The sequence below is a fragment of the Aplysia californica genome, unplaced genomic scaffold (genome assembly GCF_000002075.1).
Source record: "Aplysia californica isolate F4 #8 unplaced genomic scaffold, AplCal3.0 scaffold00820, whole genome shotgun sequence".
In the NCBI taxonomy this organism is placed as follows: Eukaryota; Metazoa; Mollusca; class Gastropoda; order Aplysiida; family Aplysiidae; genus Aplysia; species Aplysia californica.
Window position 1 is genome coordinate 63,109 of NW_004798090.1, and position 21,783 is coordinate 84,891.

General features: G+C 40.0%; 2 protein-coding genes across 2 annotated transcripts in view; one reads left to right on the plus strand and one right to left on the minus strand.

The window, feature by feature from the left end:
• Positions 1–9,139, minus strand: part of LOC101864099 (RNA pseudouridylate synthase domain-containing protein 2) — a 22,051-nt gene extending 12,912 nt beyond the window's left edge. Inside the window, exons 1-6 of the mRNA XM_005109834.3 lie at positions 8,931–9,139; positions 7,772–8,120; positions 6,680–6,809; positions 6,148–6,269; positions 2,336–2,436; positions 1,185–1,351 (exon numbers count right to left, since the gene is read on the minus strand). Coding sequence (XP_005109891.1) covers positions 1,185–1,351; positions 2,336–2,436; positions 6,148–6,269; positions 6,680–6,809; positions 7,772–8,120; positions 8,931–8,944 — 883 coding nt within the window. The 5' untranslated portion in view covers positions 8,945–9,139. The remainder of the gene's footprint in view (positions 1–1,184; positions 1,352–2,335; positions 2,437–6,147; positions 6,270–6,679; positions 6,810–7,771; positions 8,121–8,930) is intronic.
• Positions 9,140–9,451: 312 nt separating this feature from the next.
• LOC101864339 (craniofacial development protein 1) lies at positions 9,452–21,583 on the plus strand. The gene is made up of 8 exons (XM_005109835.3): positions 9,452–9,698; positions 11,163–11,304; positions 11,945–12,212; positions 13,667–13,773; positions 14,780–14,911; positions 16,943–17,024; positions 19,617–19,702; positions 21,203–21,583. Exons 1-8 carry the CDS (start codon positions 9,644–9,646, stop codon positions 21,294–21,296), a joined length of 966 nt encoding a protein of 321 aa, XP_005109892.1. The 5' UTR covers positions 9,452–9,643; the 3' UTR covers positions 21,297–21,583.
• The last annotated feature ends 200 nt before the right edge of the window (positions 21,584–21,783 follow it).

Below are 21,783 nucleotides of genomic sequence, written 5' to 3' on the forward strand. Positions count from 1 at the left end.
CCGCGTGCGTCTTTTAAAAAAAAATCAATAATCCCCCCATTCCCGAGTCCTGTACTTCGCAGCGCTCAGACTTTGCATGAACTTTGGTGACCTCAACCATCGCGATACTCACGATGTGACGAAAATGCACAGGTTCAATGACCGGTCACAATGGCGAGCCCGACAAGAAGCTTGTATAACTTTCTTTTTTTTTCCACAAGTGACAGCACAGGACAAACGATTTATTTTCATGGCGACACAGCGTTTGTAATGCAGAACCTGCATGTTAGAAATGTGGCGCTATCAGACTACTATAGGTCCTACCGGAAAATTTCTAGGTGGTAACGAAAGCGCAAGTAGATCTTGATTTTTCCCGATCAAGCTTCGGTATCGCACATACACTTCCATTTGTTGCCGCCATAACCGCCTGTGCGCGGGTAACGTAATCTCGGGCCGGGAAAGGCCGAATGAATTTTATATCACAATCGCGACCGGCAAAAATGAACTCAAGGACGTTATCGGATTTGGTTTTCAAATATTCGAGAACGTTTATGTATTTTCCCGGGTCTTTCACAGGGCAATTTACAGATTTCTTCAAATTCCCGTTGTATTCCGGGTCTCTGCAATTTTTTTCAAATGACCGGGTAATTCCAGGGGCCCCCGGGATTCCCGGGGCCTGGCAGTCACCCTGTACACGTGTTCCTGTCCGATCTGGCAAAATTCAAGGAGTTTTCAAGGACATTTTTCCTTTAATGCAAATTCAAGGAGTTTTCAAGGACATTTTTCCTTGAATGCAAATTCAAGCAGTTTTCAAGGACTCCTTGAATTCAAGGAGGCCGGGGGAACCCTGATATATATATATCTTCATTATAAACTGTCCACTAAACACATATTTTCATATATCAAGCGGATGCTGACTCATTCTTCTTGGTTGTTTCAATTCCATATTTAACAAAATTTAAAAAAACATATACACATCATGTTCATGACATCAAAGATTTTAAACATAAGGTCATGAACATTAATGGTGTGCATGATTTTATGATGAGTCAGCACAATAAAGACCACATTTCACCATGAATAAACTATGACACAGAAACATTGAAAAGAAACCCAAAAAAAGAAACAGGTGAAAAAATCACTTTAAAAAAGATTTCCCAGGTAATAAAAATAAACCTCCTATGAGCAACAAAAAACAAACTTACTGCGGAGGTTAGTGTAGCCAAGCTCTTTTCCCAGGATGAACACGATGGAATTGAACCTGTAACGCCCACACGGATGGCACGGGATTGATGAGGGCTTATTGACCACAAGTAGATTCTCCGTGTCCTCTATGACTTCAATGCGAGCTGCAGTCACTGGATTTTCATGTCTGAATAAATAATAATAATTTAAATAACAATTTAAATATAATAATTTAAATAATGATGATAATAATAATAATGATGACAATAATATAATAATAATAATAATGATAATAACAATAGTAATAACGATAATAATAATAATTGGTCAATTTCTACAGAACCCGCTTCGCAATTCGGCTGTGGGGACTTCAGGCCTACAGAAAAAAAATCAGTCATTCTAGTCACAATCAAGTTCATAGATTTATTCACATTCATGTACACACACATGTTAACACAATCATACTGTCACAAATATACACAAACTCGTACACACATATAACCATGTGTGCGCACTCACTGTCACTTTTAATACTTCATATATTATCAAACCTACAATATTATTTAGAGCATCACCTCAGATTATAATAGATGGAAAGTTGTATTTCTGAAAAAGATTAACGTTGCGATTAATTTCTTTTGAAGATTTCTAAATGACATCCTAGCTCATCATGCATTCCATACAGATGGGCTAGAGAATGTCAAGCCTGCTCCTTGTTCTTCTTAAGATGTGTTTGTGGTGTTATGGTATTGAAAGCAGGTTTGCACTAGATGATCTTAGACTTCATGGCAGAAGTAAGGGATAAGAAGGTCTGTGATGTAGGACAAAGCTTTTGTTTCAGTTTCATTCTTCTCCGTTCACCCAGATCTTGGTAGGGAGGTGGCCAATTTTAAGTGTCACTACATCATAATCTCTCTTCGAGAAAAAAAAGGCTCTTCTTGTGGAAACTACTATCAGTAAACTACAACTCAGGTCATGCACTTAAGACTTAAAAAAAAAAAGAAAGTAGCCCTCTCTCTATTCCTAGTCTCTCTGATCCAAATCACTCATTTTGTTTCAGTTAAGCATAGGAAGAAAAAAAAATGATACAACTTTGGGCAAGGTCGAAACAGTTAATAATTTAACGGAGATAAATTAAAGTAATCAGTCTTTATGCATAATGGTCCCAAACCTGTGGGTTCTGTGAGAGATGTAATCACAGTCCTGAACAACATGGTCCACAGATACCCTTTGATTATTCACGTGAATCCTGCCACCTTCAAATGCCTGTTTCTGCAAATTGATTCAGGAAAACAAGCTTTAAACACTTTAATCACAACAATTCTATTTGTAAATAACAATTGCATTGCTTGGTTATAATATCAAAACATTTTTAAAGTGTAAGGCAAAAACTTTCCATTTAGGAAATTCAGGATAGATATCACAAGTCAAAAGTCATGTAAATGAGCCCATATAAGCAGTTGCATGCAAAATAAAAGTATGTGGATGGGTTTAGCACCCCTATCAACACTATAAGAAAAAGTTATTTAAGGGGCAGTGTCACGGTAGTCACCGTATTGTACCTTACTCCTTTTTACTCACGGGACGTAAGCGCCCCGTATGCCATGGGCTCTTGGTTAATGTTACTCACTTCGGGGATCTACATAAAAAGTCAGACACTACACCCGGGCTCATTATTAGAATGCTTGCTGTCGTGTGTGTTCGTCTCCAGTTTTACTGTCGTGTGTGTGGACTAACATTACATGGTGTCAGAAGTCAGTGGATAATGTGTCACAAGTGTCAGAATGCCTCATTTCAAGCCTCCTGAGCCGTTTGATTTTTCGAAACCTCACGAGTGGCCCGAGTGGCGACAGCGTATGCTACGATACCGCACAGCCACCAAACTGAGCGCAGAGACCGGAGCAATTCAAGTAAGTTCATTAATTTACGCTATGGGACGCCAAGCTGAACAGATATTTAACACGTACACGTTCCCTGCTCCCGTCGAAGGTAACGATCCTAGGGACAACTTTGACACTGTCTTAGAGAATTTCGACGCTCACTTTGTCCCCAAGCGGAATCTTATCCACGAAAGAGCAAAGTTCCATGCACGAGCACAAAACAGTGGGGAGACGATAGAAGAATATGTTAGAGCCCTGTACGAACTTTCCGAACATGCAGACTTTAAGGACCGAGATGAAACCATAAGGGATAGACTCGTCCTAGGAGTACTGGACAATGAACTGTCACAGCGCTTACAACTCGAGGCAACTCTTACTTTGAAATCAGCCATCGAAACAGCACGCCATTTCGAGCTCGTAAAGGGTCAGGTCAGTAGCCAACGTCAGCTAGGTGCAGCAGTCACAGTAGATTCAGTGCGCTACGGCCAGAGAGGATATTCGTCGCCTGCTCACCCCAGGGGTAGAGGCGGCCGAAGAACTGGTACACACTCACAACACAGAGGCAGCCATGCATCACCGTCAACTTTCTCTAACTGTGGTAACTGTGGAAGAGGTCATGCCCAAAACAATTGCCCAGCGCGTGGGAAAACTTGCAGGAAATGCGGCAAGCGCAATCACTTCGCAACAGTCTGTCGCAGCAGCAGCCGCAATGTAAACGAAATCACCGAATCGGAAACTCCTTCGTTCTTTTTAGGTGCTGTTGACAGAGACTCGGACAGTAATGTCGTTACCGATGTAAACTTCGGCGAAGTTAGCGAACCACCATGGCGCGTTACACTGAACCTTGGAGGGAGAGCTACATCCTTCAAGATAGACACAGGGGCCGATGTTTCGATAATGTCGAAGGCCGTCTACAACCGTCTCAGTCCTCGTCCAAAGCTGAAAACAACGTCTGCAGTTCTTCGCAGTCCTGGTGGAGTCATAAGGAGCGTGGGAGAATTTATCGCAACTACGCTGCATAACAATCGCAACTTTGCGTTCCGTGTTTTCGTCCTTGACGACGACACCGACTGTCTTCTCAGTCGCGAAGCCGCAGTTCGTCTGGGACTGATTTCTCGAGACAGAATAGACTCTGCCAACCTCGTGTTCGGCGATGTGGGACCTAAACCTATACGCTGCGAGCCAGTGAAAATCATCTTGAAAGAAGATGCACAGCCATACTCCGTGAACGTCGCACGTCGGATTCCCATTCCACTCATGGACGAAGTCAAAGCTGAACTAGACCGTATGGAGGCCGCAGGTGTCATTGAGAAGATCAGCGCTCCAACTGACTGGTGTGCACCCATGGTCCCGGTCAGAAAAAGGTCTGGTAGTGTTAGAATCTGCACAGATCTGAAAAAGCTCAACCTATCGGTGAAGCGTGAACGATTCATGCTGCCCACCATAGACGACATATTGTACAAACTCAGCGGATCAAACAAGTTCAGCAAGCTTGATGCAACTTCATCCTTTTGGCAGTTGGCACTGGACGACGACTCCGCGAAGCTGACCACTTTCATTACCCCGTTCGGTCAGTACTTCTACAGACGTCTCTGTTTTGGAATCACCTCTGCGCCTGAGATATTTCAGCGTACGATGCAAGACATTCTAGCGGGCATAGACGGTGTAGAGTGCTTTATGGACGACATCCTCCTGCACACGGATGGTCAGGAGAAACATGATACTGAAGAAGAAAGTCTTCCAGCGGCTAAAGGAGCGTGGGGTCAGGTTGAACAAATCCAAGTGCAAGTTTGACAAGGATGAAATCGATTTTCTTGGCCACATCATCAGCGGGAAGGGTGTAAGGCCAGATCCATCCAAGGTCAGCGCCATCACTGAGATGCCAGAGCCAGAGAACATTACAGACTTACGACGAGTGCTCGGCATGGTGAACTATTTGGGCAGGTTTGTGCCAAATCTGTCAACAGTCATGAAGCCGCTCACCGATCTTCTGAATCACGATGCTGAGTGGGCCTGGACTCCAGCGCAGTCATCTGCCTTCACTGAAGTCAAGAAATTGCTATCGTCAGCTCCAACACTCGCCTTCTTTGATATGAGGAAGCCTGTCACTTCGACTCAGCGTCTCTGGCTGCAATCTTCGCCCTGTCGTAGACCTGCTGGTTCAGGTTTGACGGTAGAGTTGGCAGGGTCGTCCTCAGGCGTCGCCCAAGAGCAAGTTCCGCTGGGCTCGCCCCCGTCGGTGACACCGGTGTAGACCTGTAGATCAGGAGTGCGAGAAATGGGTCGTCCTGACTCAGGGCTTTCTTCGTTTCCTCGACTGCTCTCTCCGACCCTCTGGATGTTACTTGAATGTAACATTCATCTCCAGTAGGATCGAGTAAAATGGATTGAGAGCCATGAAAACTCCACAAAACAACCAAAGTTCAAGTACGTCCCATCTGGGATTCAAACTAGGGCCATCCGCTCCATACTCCAAGACAACACCAACTGAGCTAATGGAGCGCCCAGCCGCAATCAAAGTAAACAGACTTTGTATCATACTATGACTTCATTATCATCCCCTCTGGGTATTATAATGTAATCCAAAGTGTTTAGTGAAGCACAAGGTTCAAAACTAAGCAATTAAAAGACAGTACAAAGGCAAAAAGCACTACACTATCCTTCAGAGCTATTGCCAAACCTCTCCCAAGGATTAGAAAGGATTGTGCAGCTCTGAAACCATCCTCATTTTAAGTCCCATATAAACACTAGAGGTGGCAGTTTCATTTCATGTCAACGTTTCACTCCACCTTGAATTTATAACAATCACATTTCTTTCAACTATACAAGATGGTAATTTTCAATAGCCCCTGGACATTATGATTATGTGCAGGGTGTGTTGATTGCAGTTTACAGAGAGGAGGCATAAAAAGGATAAGTCCGCACTACACAATTTCGGGTATACTTATAGTCAAAAAAGTCAAAGCAAATTTTGTCTGTTCCCTCTACTTCTTTTCCAGTATTATTATCCAGATTAACCTCTTGAAAATTAAACAACCTAAATAGAGGCCATAAGACAATAAAATCCAAACTGATACTCAGATCATACACAGTTCAGTCTTACCAGCTCATCTGGATGGTCATATCCAAATTCCTTAGCCAAGACTTCCTGAAGTTGACGCTTTACCCATCGGCCTTTAGCATATGTTGCAAACACATACTGATATGGATAAACTTTACGCAAACCTGCACAAGAGGAAGAAAACAGACAGCCTCAGGGGATGCTTGCAAATTCCTATTTACTGTACCCAGAAAACTTCTTTTAAAAATGTATCAACAAGAGACTACACCAAGCTGAACATTTATCTAAATTTTACATGTTAATATAATAACTATAACTGACCTAACAGAAGAAAAAGTAAACCACTCTCTCACAAAAATTTGACCAATCAACTATCTTTAACGTCCTCATTCTTTTTTAAATTAGTCCCTTTAAAGTCCTATCCCTTACATAAACAAAAACATAGACCATAGTGATACAGTACAATGATAGTTGATAGTCAGTCAGGACTTCTGATGTTGTATGAAGTACAGAAATAAAAATAAATGGTTATGATAGATTTAAAAACAGAAACTGACACACATGTATATTATACCATTCTCAAAATAATATTCCGACTGCTCAAAGTCTTCAATGTTGTAGCCAGCATCTTCCTTTTGAGCAACTTGAAGATTTTTCGCCTTCCTTTTCATTTTAAGTTGCCTGTGTTGCTGCGCTCTCAGTCGCTGAAGACAACAAAACATACAATAGTGCAACTCTTCAGTGATTATAATAAATCCTCTCTCCATCAGTCTTTTCAAAGGTAAAATAATACGCACCAGTTTCACGGACACAGTGTTGGTCCAGTTCGGCACAAGCAGAATCTGAATGGTAAAATAGGAAATGACTTTTCCGGCATTAAGTGACTTTTACTTTAAAAATTACCAAAAGTGTCCAACGTTCAGCTTGCAATTTATTTACATACTAAGTGATAATTGCAGCACTAGCAAACTGTAAGTTAATGATATTACAAGTCAGACCTAATATTTAATTTTATGGCTCCCAATATATTTAAATAATAAAAGAGGGATGAATTCCAAAAATTAGTTATTTCACTAGTCAGTGACAGCCTGTGGTCAGCAATAAGGACAACACAAAAAATTCAGTAATGGGAAGAGTGCATCTATAAGTATTACAATCACACACATAGTAAACAACAGCAAACATTGAATGGAAACAATTTAAGTTCAGATCAGAGGAGATGAAAGTGCATTTGCGTTTGAGATGGCTGCTTTGTAAATGTAAATCCACACTTTCACAGCCTCTGTGTGAATTCTTCTAGACAGGTACGATGGGCATCATTCGATAGTATGTGTGGAAACAAGATGTCCTAACAAACATGGAAGAGTCCCACCTTATTCACTTACCATGAAAACTTGTCCCACCTTATTCACATAACCCATTTTCACTAACCATGTAAACTTTCAAGGTTATTGAGCCTTACAATCATTAATGAGCAGTGGTAACATTTTTTTTTTAAAGAATTGTTCGGAGAAGTCCTTATCTAACAAAATAGTAGGCCAAAAATTTTTTTCACTGACTTTGCATCTTAAATATATATAAGTAAGTTGTATCAATATAATCTATTATAAATATATAGATTTTACAACAAAATAATCAGAAAAACATTGAAAATATAGAAAGTTACTTTTTTTTGTGCCCTCCTTGACAAAGGTTGTTCCACTGGGGTTCCATCAGGACCTGGTTTTGCTGCAGAAGGGAGAGATGTTTCACTTGAATTCGTGGAGGCCATGGCTGCTGTACTTGATACAAGCTCTGGCTCACTGTTGTTATTCTCAACATCCGGTACAGATTCACCTTTCAGTGTGATGTCAGTCATTGTAGCAGAGACACAGAATTTATTTGAAAATGAAAAGTTGTTTGTCCCATACAGATTAAAATGATCAGCTGTGCCCCTGGAAACCAGCACCACTCGGACTTTTGACCCACTCGAAGGAAACAGGAGTCTCAGCAAAGCTGTTCTCTGGGAAAGCAACCTGAAGTCAGAGATAAAAAACGTCCCATTAGAAATGATTAGCACATAATACATTAAATAACATGATTCCCCTTTCCATGCCACCGATAATTAAGGTAGTTTTTTTTTTTTTGGGGGGGGGGGGTTCCAACAAACTTTTAGGTAGGTATCATCATTTAATTTTTAGATTGTCTTAGATGCACTTGTATACCACCAAAGAACTTACTTAGAGGACATAACATAAGAACTGCTAGCATTTTCATTAAAAAATTTTACCCCAAAAAGGGGAGAGGATTGGAACATTTAGATCTAATTTAATTCCCACAGATCCATCCTACCAAAATACTAGTGGGACCTAGATCTAGGGGGAAAAGAATACCTCTTTTCTCCACCACCCTCCCTTTTAAGAGCTTGCTCGAACAGTTACATACATATGGTATTCAGGCGAGAGTTGTCTGCACATAGGGATTTATTGGGAGAGTTCATGGGGGAGTTTGACTTTTTATTTAGTAGAGGTTTTACGGTGCTCGCAACTGCATAAGGTCATATGAGCGCACAGAATTCTACACTTTAGTGTAGAATTCTGTGTATGAGCGCCAAGGGGTGGATGTCAACAGAGAAGTCTTTACAGTACTCTGCTCACCTCTCTAGCTTTAGCAGCACAAAGTCTGTTTGGTAGGGGGGGGGGGCAGGTGGCAACTAGATCTAGATCTAGAAAATATAGATCTAGATCTAATCTAGATCAGTCTGAGTCAGTGTCCAGTCCATTATTATAATGGGGCTACGAGGCTAACCCAAAAAATAGATCTATGAATATGAAAATCTTGCTTACTTCCTTCTCCACATTGATGAAATAGCTACCCAGTACGGAATTTGATCCACAAGTACTAAAAAACTTGCTCTGCTGGGCTTAAAATTAAAATTATATAGATTTCTAGATCTATAACCAAAGTTTCTCCACTACTTCAGTCTCTATAGCAATCAAGCACTATTCAGACCATTCAGAGACTAGAGTCAAGAGTGCTGGAAATGCTGCTGGTGCTGGACTTTTGAGAAGAGTTTAGAGTGCTGTCCCTTACTTTCAAAATAAAGATTCGATGTTTTTTCATCGTACTTTTTGGCTTTAAATGATAATTAATACATTATTTTATGTTTTCCTTTTGATTAAATGAAAGTATGCATGGAGTAGAAAATCGAAATTGTACGGCTGAAATTTCGGTTTGAAATATATTGCCTGACTTACTGGTAACTGTAAAATTTGTTTTGTTGACTTGGAAATCGTTCTCATAGATCTAGGCAAGGGGCCCATGGCATGGGTGGGCATGAGGGGGAGAAAAAATGGGTCAAACAAGGGAGGGAAGTCGTCACTCACAGTATCTCGTCACATAGGTTGTTGGGCCTTAAATTCTCTTCTTTTTCTGCCTCCAGAACTCCAAACTCCAAACCGAGAATCTCGTCATTCATTCTTTCCAGAATCCAGTATCCAGGTCCCGACAGTCTGTGTAGGCCTTCAATACAAGTACCAGTTCAAGGATCCGAGAAAAAATGTCCGACGAAGAAGATTACAATTCGGAGGAAGATGTGGATTATGTACCCACTGGTAAATTTTGTTCAAACCAAAATTTAAATCATGTTCACATGTTCACGCACAGCATTCCCCTGACGGCCCTGCCCTGTCTTCCACCATCATTTTTTCTTAGAAATAATAGAGTAGGCCTAGAGATCTAGATCTAGATTAGATCTAGATTATAGATCTTGAGCCATCCATCTTAGTCTTAGTGTACATAAACTTGAATACACTGTCTATCGGTGTGGACGATCTAGAATGGCAAAGGAAGTGACTATTCCGACTTGAGTCCGAATATAATGAACAAATGTTTTATTCGGACTCAGATTCTTGTCCAGCATGACATCACTTTCGACTTCCTGTGACTCGTGACTCCGGCTTCCTGTCCTGACTCACTCGTGACTCGCTTCAGGCTGGGTAGAGACCGGGATCACTTCGGGCAAAATCGCGTTTTGTGCAGGAGCCGAGTTTCTTTCTTATGATGATGAATTTGAGGCCAGCTTGAAAAGTTATATATAGCGCTTCTAACTACCAAGATGTTTCAGTTGCCCTATCTCGCATCCAGGCGGGACTTGTGCACATGACGGCTTGTGATATGAGTCGTGTAAACAAACATTCCTGCCCTTCTTCTGAGTTTTCAGCATGCAATTTTTTCTGCGTGCGGAGGGGGGGGGGGGGGAGGAAGGTGTTTGTTTTTACAATAAGAATAAGAATTATTTATTCTTGTCATTTCTCTCTGCGTTGGTTCACAGGCTGACCCGATGCAGTACAAATAGTCATTACACATATAACCATTCTCACCTTCCGAATCCCACTTTCTGTGTTCCATCTCCTGTGTCCAATCTCTCAACTCTTTTGTCCCATCTACCGTATCCAATTTTCCATCCCATATTCCGACTTTAATTCTATAAGTGCATTTCGTTTTCCTTATCATCTCATGGGATGGAATGCTTGAAGCAGGCAAAAATATTACATCACTGTCGTCAATGTCAAAATCAGATGTGTGCTGTTCAAGGACATGTTTTGAACAGTTTGATTTAATACTGTTTTATTCGGAATCAAGGTTTGGTCTCCTTGAGATTTCTATGAGATAATAGAAGATAGCATTTGTGAAACATTTAATTGGAGATGGAGATCATACCATGAGTTACGCCTTGAGCTGTAGTAAGGGTGCGAGAAGAAGAAAAGTGTCTTGTCCTTGAGAGTCTTTGAGTCATATTATATATATTGCAAATCAAAATAATCTTAAAGCCCATGGATGGAATGAAGAATTTAACTTATTTTACAAGTATGATAAAAGCTTGGGGGGGGGGGGGGGGGTTTGTTTTGATTTCTTTAAATTGTAATGTGTTTTTAGGGAATAATGCTAATTAGGCTTTTTAAAAGTTAAAAATGACGACTGAAAGCAAGACTGCATCATATTCTGTTGTATCGTGTGTTTATTTCATAATCATACTGAATACTGAGATGTCATATATATATTGTTTCTTTTCACAGATGGGGAGCAAGTCAGTGAGGAGGAGAATTCTGGTGACGAAGAAGACTTGTCCCTGCTGAATGATGGTGATGAGAGTCAAGGAAACAAAGTTGCTGGCAAAAGGAAGAAGACGGGGAAGAAAAAAAATGCCATAGAATCACGGTAAGCAATTATTGAAGCTGCCATTGCTAATCCATCAGCCCTTAAGCCGGTGCCCTTTGATCCAATGCCATGGTGCAGAGGGTAAAAGTCTTTTAGTCTTATGTTGTTCCATTTTGTTGTATACACATAAATGCACATATATAACGTGTTGTGTATGCCTTGGTAGGGGATAACAGAAAAGACAAAATGTTGCTTGTACATTGGGCCATTGTTCATTGGATGTTGGGAGATCATGTAGTATTGCAAGGTTTTAGAAGCGTAAACGTAGATCAGGCACCAAGGTAGATTTTCTTGGATGGGTGGTCCAGTTCAGATACGAATTCAGGAGCAATAGCAAGCAGTAAAGAACACAGTACTGTCAATATTTAGTTACAATTTAGATCTCTTCGGCGCAAAATAGTCTTCAGGGCTTGTTAATTTTTGTGTAGGTTAACAATTGAGGCATAGTCTGTAGTAGTTTTAAAAATGTTTCTTTAAAATAAAGCTGTCCCTTTAAAAAGATTTCTCAATATGTTTTATTTGTTTTGCCTCTTTGTTGCTTTTATGAAGTTGTATCTTTCCTGTCAGTTAGATTGGTTTGATATGTGTATTTTGAACTGAAGATATTTTTTCATGTGGTTTGCTTGTTTGGTCGACTCAGGAAACGTCGAGGTGGCATCAAACTTGATGCAAATGAATCAAAAGACACTACTGGTGAACAGCAGAATGGTGCTGAGGAGGACGACGAAAAGGAAAAATCTCGAAAGAAAGAACTGGCAGAAGAAATAGCCAGGGAGGAAGAGGAGAAGAGGAAAGAAAAAGAAAAGAAGAGAGCAGATGATTTGTGGTCCAGCTTCATGTCCGACGTGAAGACAGTACCAAGCAAGAAGTCGACCTCAGGATCAGGACTAGGGGGACTAAGTGCACAGGTGAGAAGTCAAAGAAATGCATAATTGTGGGTGTGCCTAATGAAAGGTACCTAAAGCTGCCTCAGACCATTTTGAGCTGATAATGACAAAAAAATCCTTTTTTGGACCAAAATGTGTTTCCGTAAAAAGAATGATAGTTCCACCATTTTTTAATAATGGGTTGGAAGGGTTTTCATTGATTTGACTTCTAAGTATTTTATTTTGAATAATTTTGAGACTAGGATATTTTTTACAGAAGTAATGAAAACTGCCTTAAGAAGGTGTTAAAATCTATTCTTGAAGCATGTTTTTCTCTTCCCCACTTTGTTTTGCCATGGAATTCTAATCATGATATTGATGTCAACTGAATGCCAAATTGGAAATGAATTTTCCATACAATTGAATAATTATTTTTTTCAAGTTTGAATGTGTCCCAAACTCAAAATTAGATCTTTATACCCTACCTCACAAAACGTGCAATATCTCAAAAACTTCTTGAGATATCTCAAAAATTCAAAAACCACTACTGTGTTCAGCATTGGATTTCATATAAGGTACAACCCTTGACTCCAAATGGTCAAAATCTGACTTTTGATAACTTTCTTTTCACACACACAATTGATAATAAATATCAATAATTATATATTTTATTTATAAAGGGCATTTCCATTAAGGAAGTGCTCAATGCACTTTACAATAATACAAAGAGCGCAAACACCATATTATGCTTCTAATAACAATCATTTCTCTCCATGTCTCCCCCCCCCCCCTAAGAAAAATACACCCTCACACACACAGACATCGAAAACGATATACACAGCCTCTTGATACAAAACAGCATGAATAACAAATATATATATATATTACTGAAAGAAACTTTATATTGTAATGGGTGGGAATGTCAGTCATTACTGATAAAAGCTGGTTAGAAACAAAAGTGTTTTCAGTACTTATTTGAATTTTGGTAACATGGTCGCATCCCATAGATACATATGCTGGTAATGGGTTCTACAGGAAGGGAGTGTGATGAGATAAAGCTCTCCCTCCAAGTCTCCAACTTTCATTTTGGACAGGGTTTTTTAAAATTCAGTTTTGACCGGTCTTAAAGGTAAAGGTGGTACTTATTCAATTACCATGTCTGAAAGATAGAATGGTGTAATGTTGTTGCCGCACTTAAAACATAGAACTGGCAGAAGAGATAGCTATAGAGAAGAAAAGGAGAAATGGAAAGAAAAGATAAGAGCAGATGAGTTATGGTCCAGCTTCATGTCTGACGTGAAGACGGCATCAAGCCACTGTTTTGTTGTTTGATTTGAATGTTTTCCCAAATTTGCAGAAAAATTATAAAATTATTGAAGATGAAAGCTGATTTCAGATTGACTGCTTGTGTTGTTTTAATTGAAAATATCATTGTTTTTAGTTTCTTGGGTAAAAAAAAAAATTTTCAAGTGCTATCTGAAATGTTATTCGTACAGGTTTCATCTACAAAAGAAGAGACCTCAAAAGTACAACCTGCAGAGGCAGACAAGGGTGGAAAAGTTACAATCACAAAAGTTTTTGACTTTGCGGGAGAAGAGGTCAAGTGAGTACTCGAAAAATATGTGTGTAGCATGTCAATGAAAGGTTACTTCAGTTAAATTTATATTTCGACTTACTATCAGTGAGCAACTTTGTCCTATACTACACTGTTACCGTAAGTTAAATAATTTGATTCACCTGCCTGCCTTGACTCTTTATCTCCGTGGGGGGTAAACCCACTACGCCGGCCCCTTTTTTGGTACTAAATCTAAAAATGACGAAAATATCACTAAATGGATCATTAAATCGAAACAAGTCATCCTAATTTGATAGTCCTGCATCTAATTATTGAACTCCCAGTTTGTTTACAATGAGTAAATTGAAGTGAACATTTTTGAAAATGTCAAGTAGACGTAGCATTAGTGCTGCTCTTCATGTGTCGCCATAATGAGGATTCAGGTGATGGGTGTGCTTGTCTAATGTTTTTAGCTCCAATTCTGATTCCTATTTTAGTGAAGATACAATAATCACGTTCAATTTTCTCAATGTCCTGAAAATGTCATAATGATCAGAATGTTTTTTGCTAAGATACAAGTATAGCACTGATGTTCCACGTCTGCTTTCTGGTACACGGGGACAAAGGTTTTGCACTGTGCGCCCTGTGAGTGAGAAAATGTTAAGGAAAGTCAAGTACAGTATAATGTTCTTTACATTAGCTGAAAGATGCACAGCTTGTAGTAGATCAATACTGTTGTATGCACAGCTTAAGGATATAAGTTGTTATTACCATATTCAATGCTGATGTTGAGTTTTAGCCCATTTTGAAACCAAGAATTTGTCAGTTGTTTTTGTGTTTGTGGGGGATGGGAGTTCAACACTGCCCGTTCGTTGATGGGGTTTTGCAATATGTAGTGTCAGTGAGGCTATTCAGACCCATCCTAGGTTCATGGCTTTTCTTTGTCAATTAAGTAAGTGTGTATGCAAAATCTTTGGTTGGGTTTTTGGGTTTCATGTCATTATATTTTATGTACTCATGCTCCAAAATGATTCTAGTTTTTTTCTTTTTAAAGAATCACCAAAGAGGTTGATGCCAATTCGAAAGAAGCAAAAGCGGAACAAAAGAAACAGGAAAAGGAAAGTCAGGAACAGCTCCAGAAACTGAATCCTGCCCCATGCAGTTCTATACAAGCAGCAACTGTAGGGTAAATACATGATTATAATCTGTGAAAGTGAACTTTTTTATGGTTTGGACCATACCCCATGTGTTGTTCAAGAGAACTTGATATGGTTGTCTTTACCCTTTTATATAGAAGCATAGGTTGAACAATCTTTTTGTGTATTTCAGACCTGCACAAAGTCCCACTTGCTGTGATTTTTGCCCAGAACTTATTTATTCTTGTTAGAACAAAGTTCCACTCTAATTAACACATTCTCAAAGTTTTCTTCTCTTTCATCTGTAGACATCCCAGTCTCTAGTGCAAAGGCTGCTGTTCGCTGCTGGTCCCCCTAGAGTTTTGGGTTTCTCTGCCCGCGATTGGGTCTATATTTCTTTCTTAGCATCTCAAGCTTTCTGCAGACTAGGCTTGCAGTAAATGGTTCCCTCTTTGAACGCCGGTTCTGCACTGACACTGCTTTGAATTTCCGATCTTGACATTCTCTAGTTTAATCCTTATTATTTATCAGGTATAGAGTGACTTGATTCTCATTCAGCTCTTCCTGTAAAATACTTAACAACATTGCTCGTGACAGAGACCCCATTCCTACCGGAGACAGAAGAAACTGGTCACCATCAAATCGCTAACCGCTTATTTGGCTGTATATTTATTTTTATCCGCTTTGTAAGTAAAGAAAGTTGAGAACATACTGGAGGCAGAGTAGTTTTTTCCACAGTCGCATAGGCATGCAGATGTATGATGCTATTTCAAAGCCTTTTCTTTAGCCCTTTTTTCCCCCTTTCACAAAAGCTAGTACTCGATTAACAACGACCCTGAGACATAATATCATCTGCTATGAAGGATTAAATATTGATTTTGGACCTCTATGAAGCATATGTGCAAGATTTTCTTGAAGCAAAAAAGTCCTTCAGTCCTCTTTTTAAAAAAGAGCTATCAGAAAGTCTCCTTTGTCCCACCCTCAGATCATCAAGAACAATATCTTTGACCAAAAGTATATTAAATGATCTTTTTGTATGGTAGAGAGGGAGAGAAGACTGAGTTCAAGCCCATGAACAAATTGTGTGGGTATGTTTGTGTGAGTGAGTAATGCATTGTTTTATGAGTATCATTGAACATAAATGTAATGAGTCTGTTTCTGTGTTGATGCTGAATCTTTGTACAGTATAAAAAAATTACATGAAGCTCGAACACAAACATGGAATAGTCTAACTAATTATACCGTCGAAGAGGACTAAAGTCTATGTTCTTTGAGGTGTACCAAATATAATGATAATGATAATAAAAACGGAAAAAGCGAGGTCGGTAAAATACCCCCGTGTCACCTGAGCATGCCTAGATCATAGGCCTAACTAGGCTTGTGTGGAGCGGGCGAGAGGAAGGGTTGTGCCTCACACGGTCGGCCACCCCACCCCTCTTCGCAAAGGACTGTGCACTTGGTAGGGGAGGCAGGGTAGGGCTGCATTGTTTCGTCATCGCATTTTTTATTACTGTTGCGATATAATGTTTATCTTGTCAAATTTGGAAAAGGGATCGTTTGATTGGTGCAGAATAAAGACCACTCACACTGACCTGTTCAATTAAACTGTCTTGGTACCAGTGGGTTAATTACTGATGGAACTCAAAAGCGTTACTCATCGTGTTTTTCATTTTCAATCTGTCAGTTTCAAATTCTCTAAAATTTCTATTTCAAGTCAACAGGCATAGATCTAACCTATCTGATCAAGGACAATGGCCGAAAAAAGAAAAATCTCTGTTCAGACCCAATCTTTTTTACTTCCCTTGATTCTCTGACACAGCTGATGCCATAACGCTGTTCTCGTATCCCTTGAACTACGGATCCCTCAAATAACTGAGGCTGGTCCCGACAAATTCGAGCAATCCGTGTTATACTGTATGTTGATGTTTTGGTATCTACCCCAAGTTGTCTTTGTGGTTCAATAAAATTTATCTTATAAAATTTTAATATTTTATTAAAACCTTGTTATTATATAATGTATCTCTTTGGAAACATTCAGTATTCCATTTCTAATAGTTTCTGTGTTTTGTTGACATTTTCAGGTTAGGGGTCAAGCGTCCAGCAGTTGGTGGTCTAGGCAGTGTGCTGAATAAAATTAACAAGAAGAGCAAAATGGGAACTCTAGTAAGTTTAATGATAATACAATGATATCCTATGAGTTGGAACAGATGTTACATGATCCGTTTTTCTAGAAGTGTCTGAAAGGACAGGTGTTCATCTGGTACTGTCAGATGCTTGTGGTTCATATTGAAATAAACCGCTTTATTGCATACATGTGCGTGTTTGAAATAAACTGCTTTATTGCATACTTGTGCATGTTGACACTGAGCGCTGCGCTAATAACCACATCTTACGTTTTTCAATTTACTCCCAAAAACACAGCGTTAACTACACATGAATAAACACATATGGTGTGAAAGGTTATAACAGGAATTTTTCTTGGAAACGTGAGTAAGAGTTGTATAGTAGTCTCCGCCTGAGTACCATCGCACACAAACCCTGGTTTACTTGTGACCTCATTGTTTTAAAAAAGTTAAATTTTTATAACACAAAATTGAACTCAAGGATCTTGCTCTTTAGTAGAGACGGGCGGGAAGCGCTTTTTCCTTCCCGAGGGAGAAGACCGAGAAGCTGACCTACTTCTCGCCGACCCGGTCCCGGGAACGAGAAATACTTCCCGTCTCGAGCAATACTTCTCGTCTCGTGACCAATTTCTCTTCTCGCCCCGCAGTTCGAGCCGCTCGTTCAGCGAGAAGGCCGCGGCGGCTGAGATTTCTCTTCTCGCCCCAAAGAACGAGCAACTCGTTTAGCGGGAAGGCCGGTCGTTGCGGGGATCTAAACTTAGAAACTAGGCTTGTCCTGGTGCGCAGGCGCAGGCGGTGAAGGAAAGTAGGGAGACGACCTAGGCCTAGGCCCTGATCAACTCCCCACTCGCCTCGTCTTGCCACCCTCTCCCCTCCCTTTCAGTTTCACACACAGGACGGCACGGTGATGGGTGACACTGTCTGCGTTGTCATTTCTCACCTTTCACTCTCGTTACTGTTACTCGTTATGTCAAGCCAACGTGCAGTATCACGTCTCGGTACCCAGCAGTAGTTTAAGGCCCGGGCAGTGACGGGAAGGGCGTTTCTCGCATTTGTCTAAGATTCTGCATTTTAGTTCATAATTCAGTGAGCAGAAATCAAAGTTGTTGCAGCTGATCAGCTAAGCAGCAAAAATTTGCAATCATTGTACAGTAGTCTCCGCTTAAACACATGCCATAAAAAAGCATGCTCCTCTCAAACGCACGTTTTCGTCATCTGACAGGCTTTTTACTAAATGATTTAGACTTAAAAACGCATGGTCACTCCCTTTAAACACACACTTCGATATCCGAAACAGGCCGACAGGTAAAGCTTGACTAAGGGAAATATTCGCTACAATCTGTACAGTTTGAATTGAATTAGACAAGCCTAGACTACCAGATATTTGGGGAGACTAGCCCTCATGCAGAGCAAAAAGAGTGATGGACAGTGTTTTCACTCCCAACTTTCCACAGACACATAGGACTAGGACTAGTCGGTGAAATGTTGGGGGGTCGGGGGACTGAGATGTTTTTTGATTGGTCACTGGAAATGCATCTTTGAGAGAAGGTTTCTGGCTGGTGTTTGAGTGACTGTACTTAATGTTTAGTTAGACTGATGATGCGTTATACACGTGAAGGCTGTAAAACACTAGATAGGCCTGTAAGGATTCAAGATTAGTCTAGTACGCCTAATCAGTTGCGCGCGAAGAACTTATAACAGACTTTTTTAACGAATCAGAAAAGAAATGTTTGTCTGAATGTAGAGTTTTATGATTCTGATATCGTCCATGAATTTACGGTCAGGGGTGCGCCTCCCCCCCCATTCACCGCCTTTGTGTTATTAACCGCAGTCTGGGAATCCTTCTCAAAACAGTCACATGTCGTCACATTATCGACCAGTGACCCCCACCCTCCAAGGGAGGTCACTAGAATATCAAGGAATTGAAATAACTACGTCCCTTCCTCCCTTTGCACAAGTTCATGTAAACACACACTCCGTATAAACACACGCTAAGGAGCCCTCCCGAGCACTGTGCGTTTAGGCGGAGAATACTGTACTACCCTTCCTCTCTTCGAGACTGAGATCACATCTCCGTCATAATTTCAATGAGTGGTACAATGTTTGTCCCCGATGGGTTCACACCGAGGTGAGAAGTAGTTGATGTGTTTGTTTTCCCCAAACATGGCACTTGCATTTGAACTCTCCATCTGAAATTACGTCACATGCTGAATCGTTGTAGGGCCCGCATGGCTGCATCAAATGGGAAAATGTGACCACGTTGAATTGTTAACTTGTCAGTGCTTTTGTAATTGTTTTTCTGGCCATCGCACTTGTCTTTCTGCTCTGCATTCCCGGATTTTGTCAGTGTGGGCATGCAAAGAGGAGTTACCTAGCTGACAAATCACAATGAGTCTCTTCTTAACTTGATGAGACTTGCTGTTTCACGAGCTTATGTCTGGTCATGATCTAGACTGATCCCACTTCTCCTCTCTATAACTTGTCCAACATTTTTTTTTGTTCAATCCTATTTTAACTGTTTCTCTATTCATGTTTGTTGCTAAAAAAATTTACCCTTTGTGTTTTCAAATATTGCTTGACTTGTTCAACAAAATATACTGTATTTCATTGTTTGTTAACTTTGTCTCACCAGGAAAAGTCCAAAATAGACTGGGATTCGTTTAAGAAGAAAGAGGGAATTGACGAGGACCTCAAGATTCACAACAAAGGAAAACAAGGGTATGTAGATGAATATAGATGGGCCCAGATAACTTAAATATATTGGGGATTGACAAGTGCATTCATAATTCGGTTAAACAGATCAAACAAAAGATTAAAATGGTTTTGAAGAAAATCAAGCTTAATTACTGTAATGATAGAACGGTTGGAAAACGAATTACTGAAACAGATTTTCGGAAGCAGATTTGACACACACAGCTTTTTCAGTGATGCTGTGTCTCTTTTTTAACTTGTCCAACCATCTCGTGTTGCATGTGAAGATAAGGCCAAGTTCCGTTGCAATTTCATCTGCTTTTGTCATCATGATGACAGAGATAGAAGAGACATGACACTAGCTAGCTGAAACGATTGAAACAATGCCAGCTTGATGTTGCTGTCTGGTTGACATCCTATGCTGGCATTTTCGATTTTATCTTTTTTTTAAATGTAGAAAGCGTTGAATGAGGGGTGACAAATTTCTTACACCTTTCTGACTCCAAGCACGAATTTTTTCAACCTCTGCTAAATGTAACAAAGTTGAGTCAGCTAGCACACATTAACATCAGACATAATTGGTCGCTTTTAAGCACAAAGGGACTATCCTGAAAAATGCTGTTTTGAGAAAATCGAACATAATGTTTTTGCCCCTTGTTCAGTTCTTTTAAAAGAGAAGAAGAGTTTTCTCTATAACCAAACAAGTATACACACCACTGAAACCAAACTTCTGCTATAGGTAAGGCAATGCCCACTTTTGGTGTAAGTTAAGATTTCTGGAAATCCCCAAAATCTGGGTTAGCCCGATTGTCCTTAAAAGCAATCAATTATCCTGAATGCTGCCCTCCAGCATATCTAATGTGGCTCAGCATCTGACTGAGAAGGGAATCTTAGTGATGGAGCGGAGGTTTACAACTTATTGCCCCAAATCTATAAAGTCCAATTTTAAAACCAAGATGAGAAGACTTTTTGATGGGATGGATCGTGAGAACCCACTGTGAAGCGTCATTGATGGATAGACCTCTGCCTGTTTCAAGCCAATATTATACTCTCTTTAGATATGGGGAAAATTAGTTGAAAATATGGACCGTCCCAAAACAGTTATCATAGATACGTATGGTCATTAACAATAAGATGACAGGGCCTTATAAACCGAGGTCAACGAACTTGAATGAGAAAAGAACTAGGATGGCTTATGAAAAGGAACCAGGTTAGCTAAGTCAAGGAGAAGGTTAGGCGTGGTTAGAGGAGAGAGGTGAGGAAAACTAAAAATGTAGCCAACACAAGATTGTCGTCATTTGCTCATTTTCAACTTGAACAAACATTCTGGATTTCATGTGTTGTTTGAGAGGAAGGAAAAGGTAATGAATTCGTCTCCTTTTCCTTACTACACATGTAAGGCCATCACGTCTTGACTTTCAAGCAACTGGTGTTTAATAGAAATGTATTTTTTCAGATCAGTAAATTCTCTCTCAATGTAAGTAAAGCTTCAATGCAAAGCAACACTTTTTTCTATTCTGCTTTCAGGTACACAGAAAGAATGGCATTCCTCAGTCGGGCAGATCAGCGGCAGTATGAAATAGAGAGAGATCTAAGGCTAGGAAGTAGCAGTAAAAGATAACAATGAACTGGTTCCAAGACCTGCCTGGCAGTTCAGTTCAGACATCAAGAATCTTAATTTAAAAATGTTGTAAAGTAAAGTGAATGTTGAGTGTACAAATTTTGTAACATGCGCATTTATGCTTGTGATTGTCTGTATTGAGAGAGAGAAGAGTGGATATGATTGTACTGTTTCTTTTAAAAAATATGTTTGACTTGCACTTCATTCACTGTGTTTGGTGTTGTTCTTTTTTTTTTTTAACCATCATCCATTTGTTCCCTTCCATCAATAAAAATTTGAACAAATAATTTTTCCATGTTTCTTAGTTTTGAATGTCTGATATGTCATGCGGTAATGTGTAGGAATGGGCGGGAGTTAGACATTTCTTTTTTTATCATTGAATCTACTTAGCTCAGGGACCGTTCACAAATGATGTCATCAGCTAAAATTTGGCCAAAAATGCCCCCTCCACCCTGTCATCTTATGTCATCTTTTCCCAGGACGCCCC

Bases quoted from the DNA above. Each gene is read 5' to 3' on its own strand.
- LOC101864339 (XM_005109835.3), top strand. From the start codon at position 9,644: ATGTCCGACGAAGAAGATTACAATTCGGAGGAAGATGTGGATTATGTA. The intron at 9,699-11,162 runs GTAAATTTTGTT...TTCTTTTCACAG, and splicing joins TGTGGATTATGTACCCACTG to ATGGGGAGCAAGTCAGTGAG. The intron at 11,305-11,944 runs GTAAGCAATTAT...TGGTCGACTCAG, and splicing joins AAAAATGCCATAGAATCACG to GAAACGTCGAGGTGGCATCA.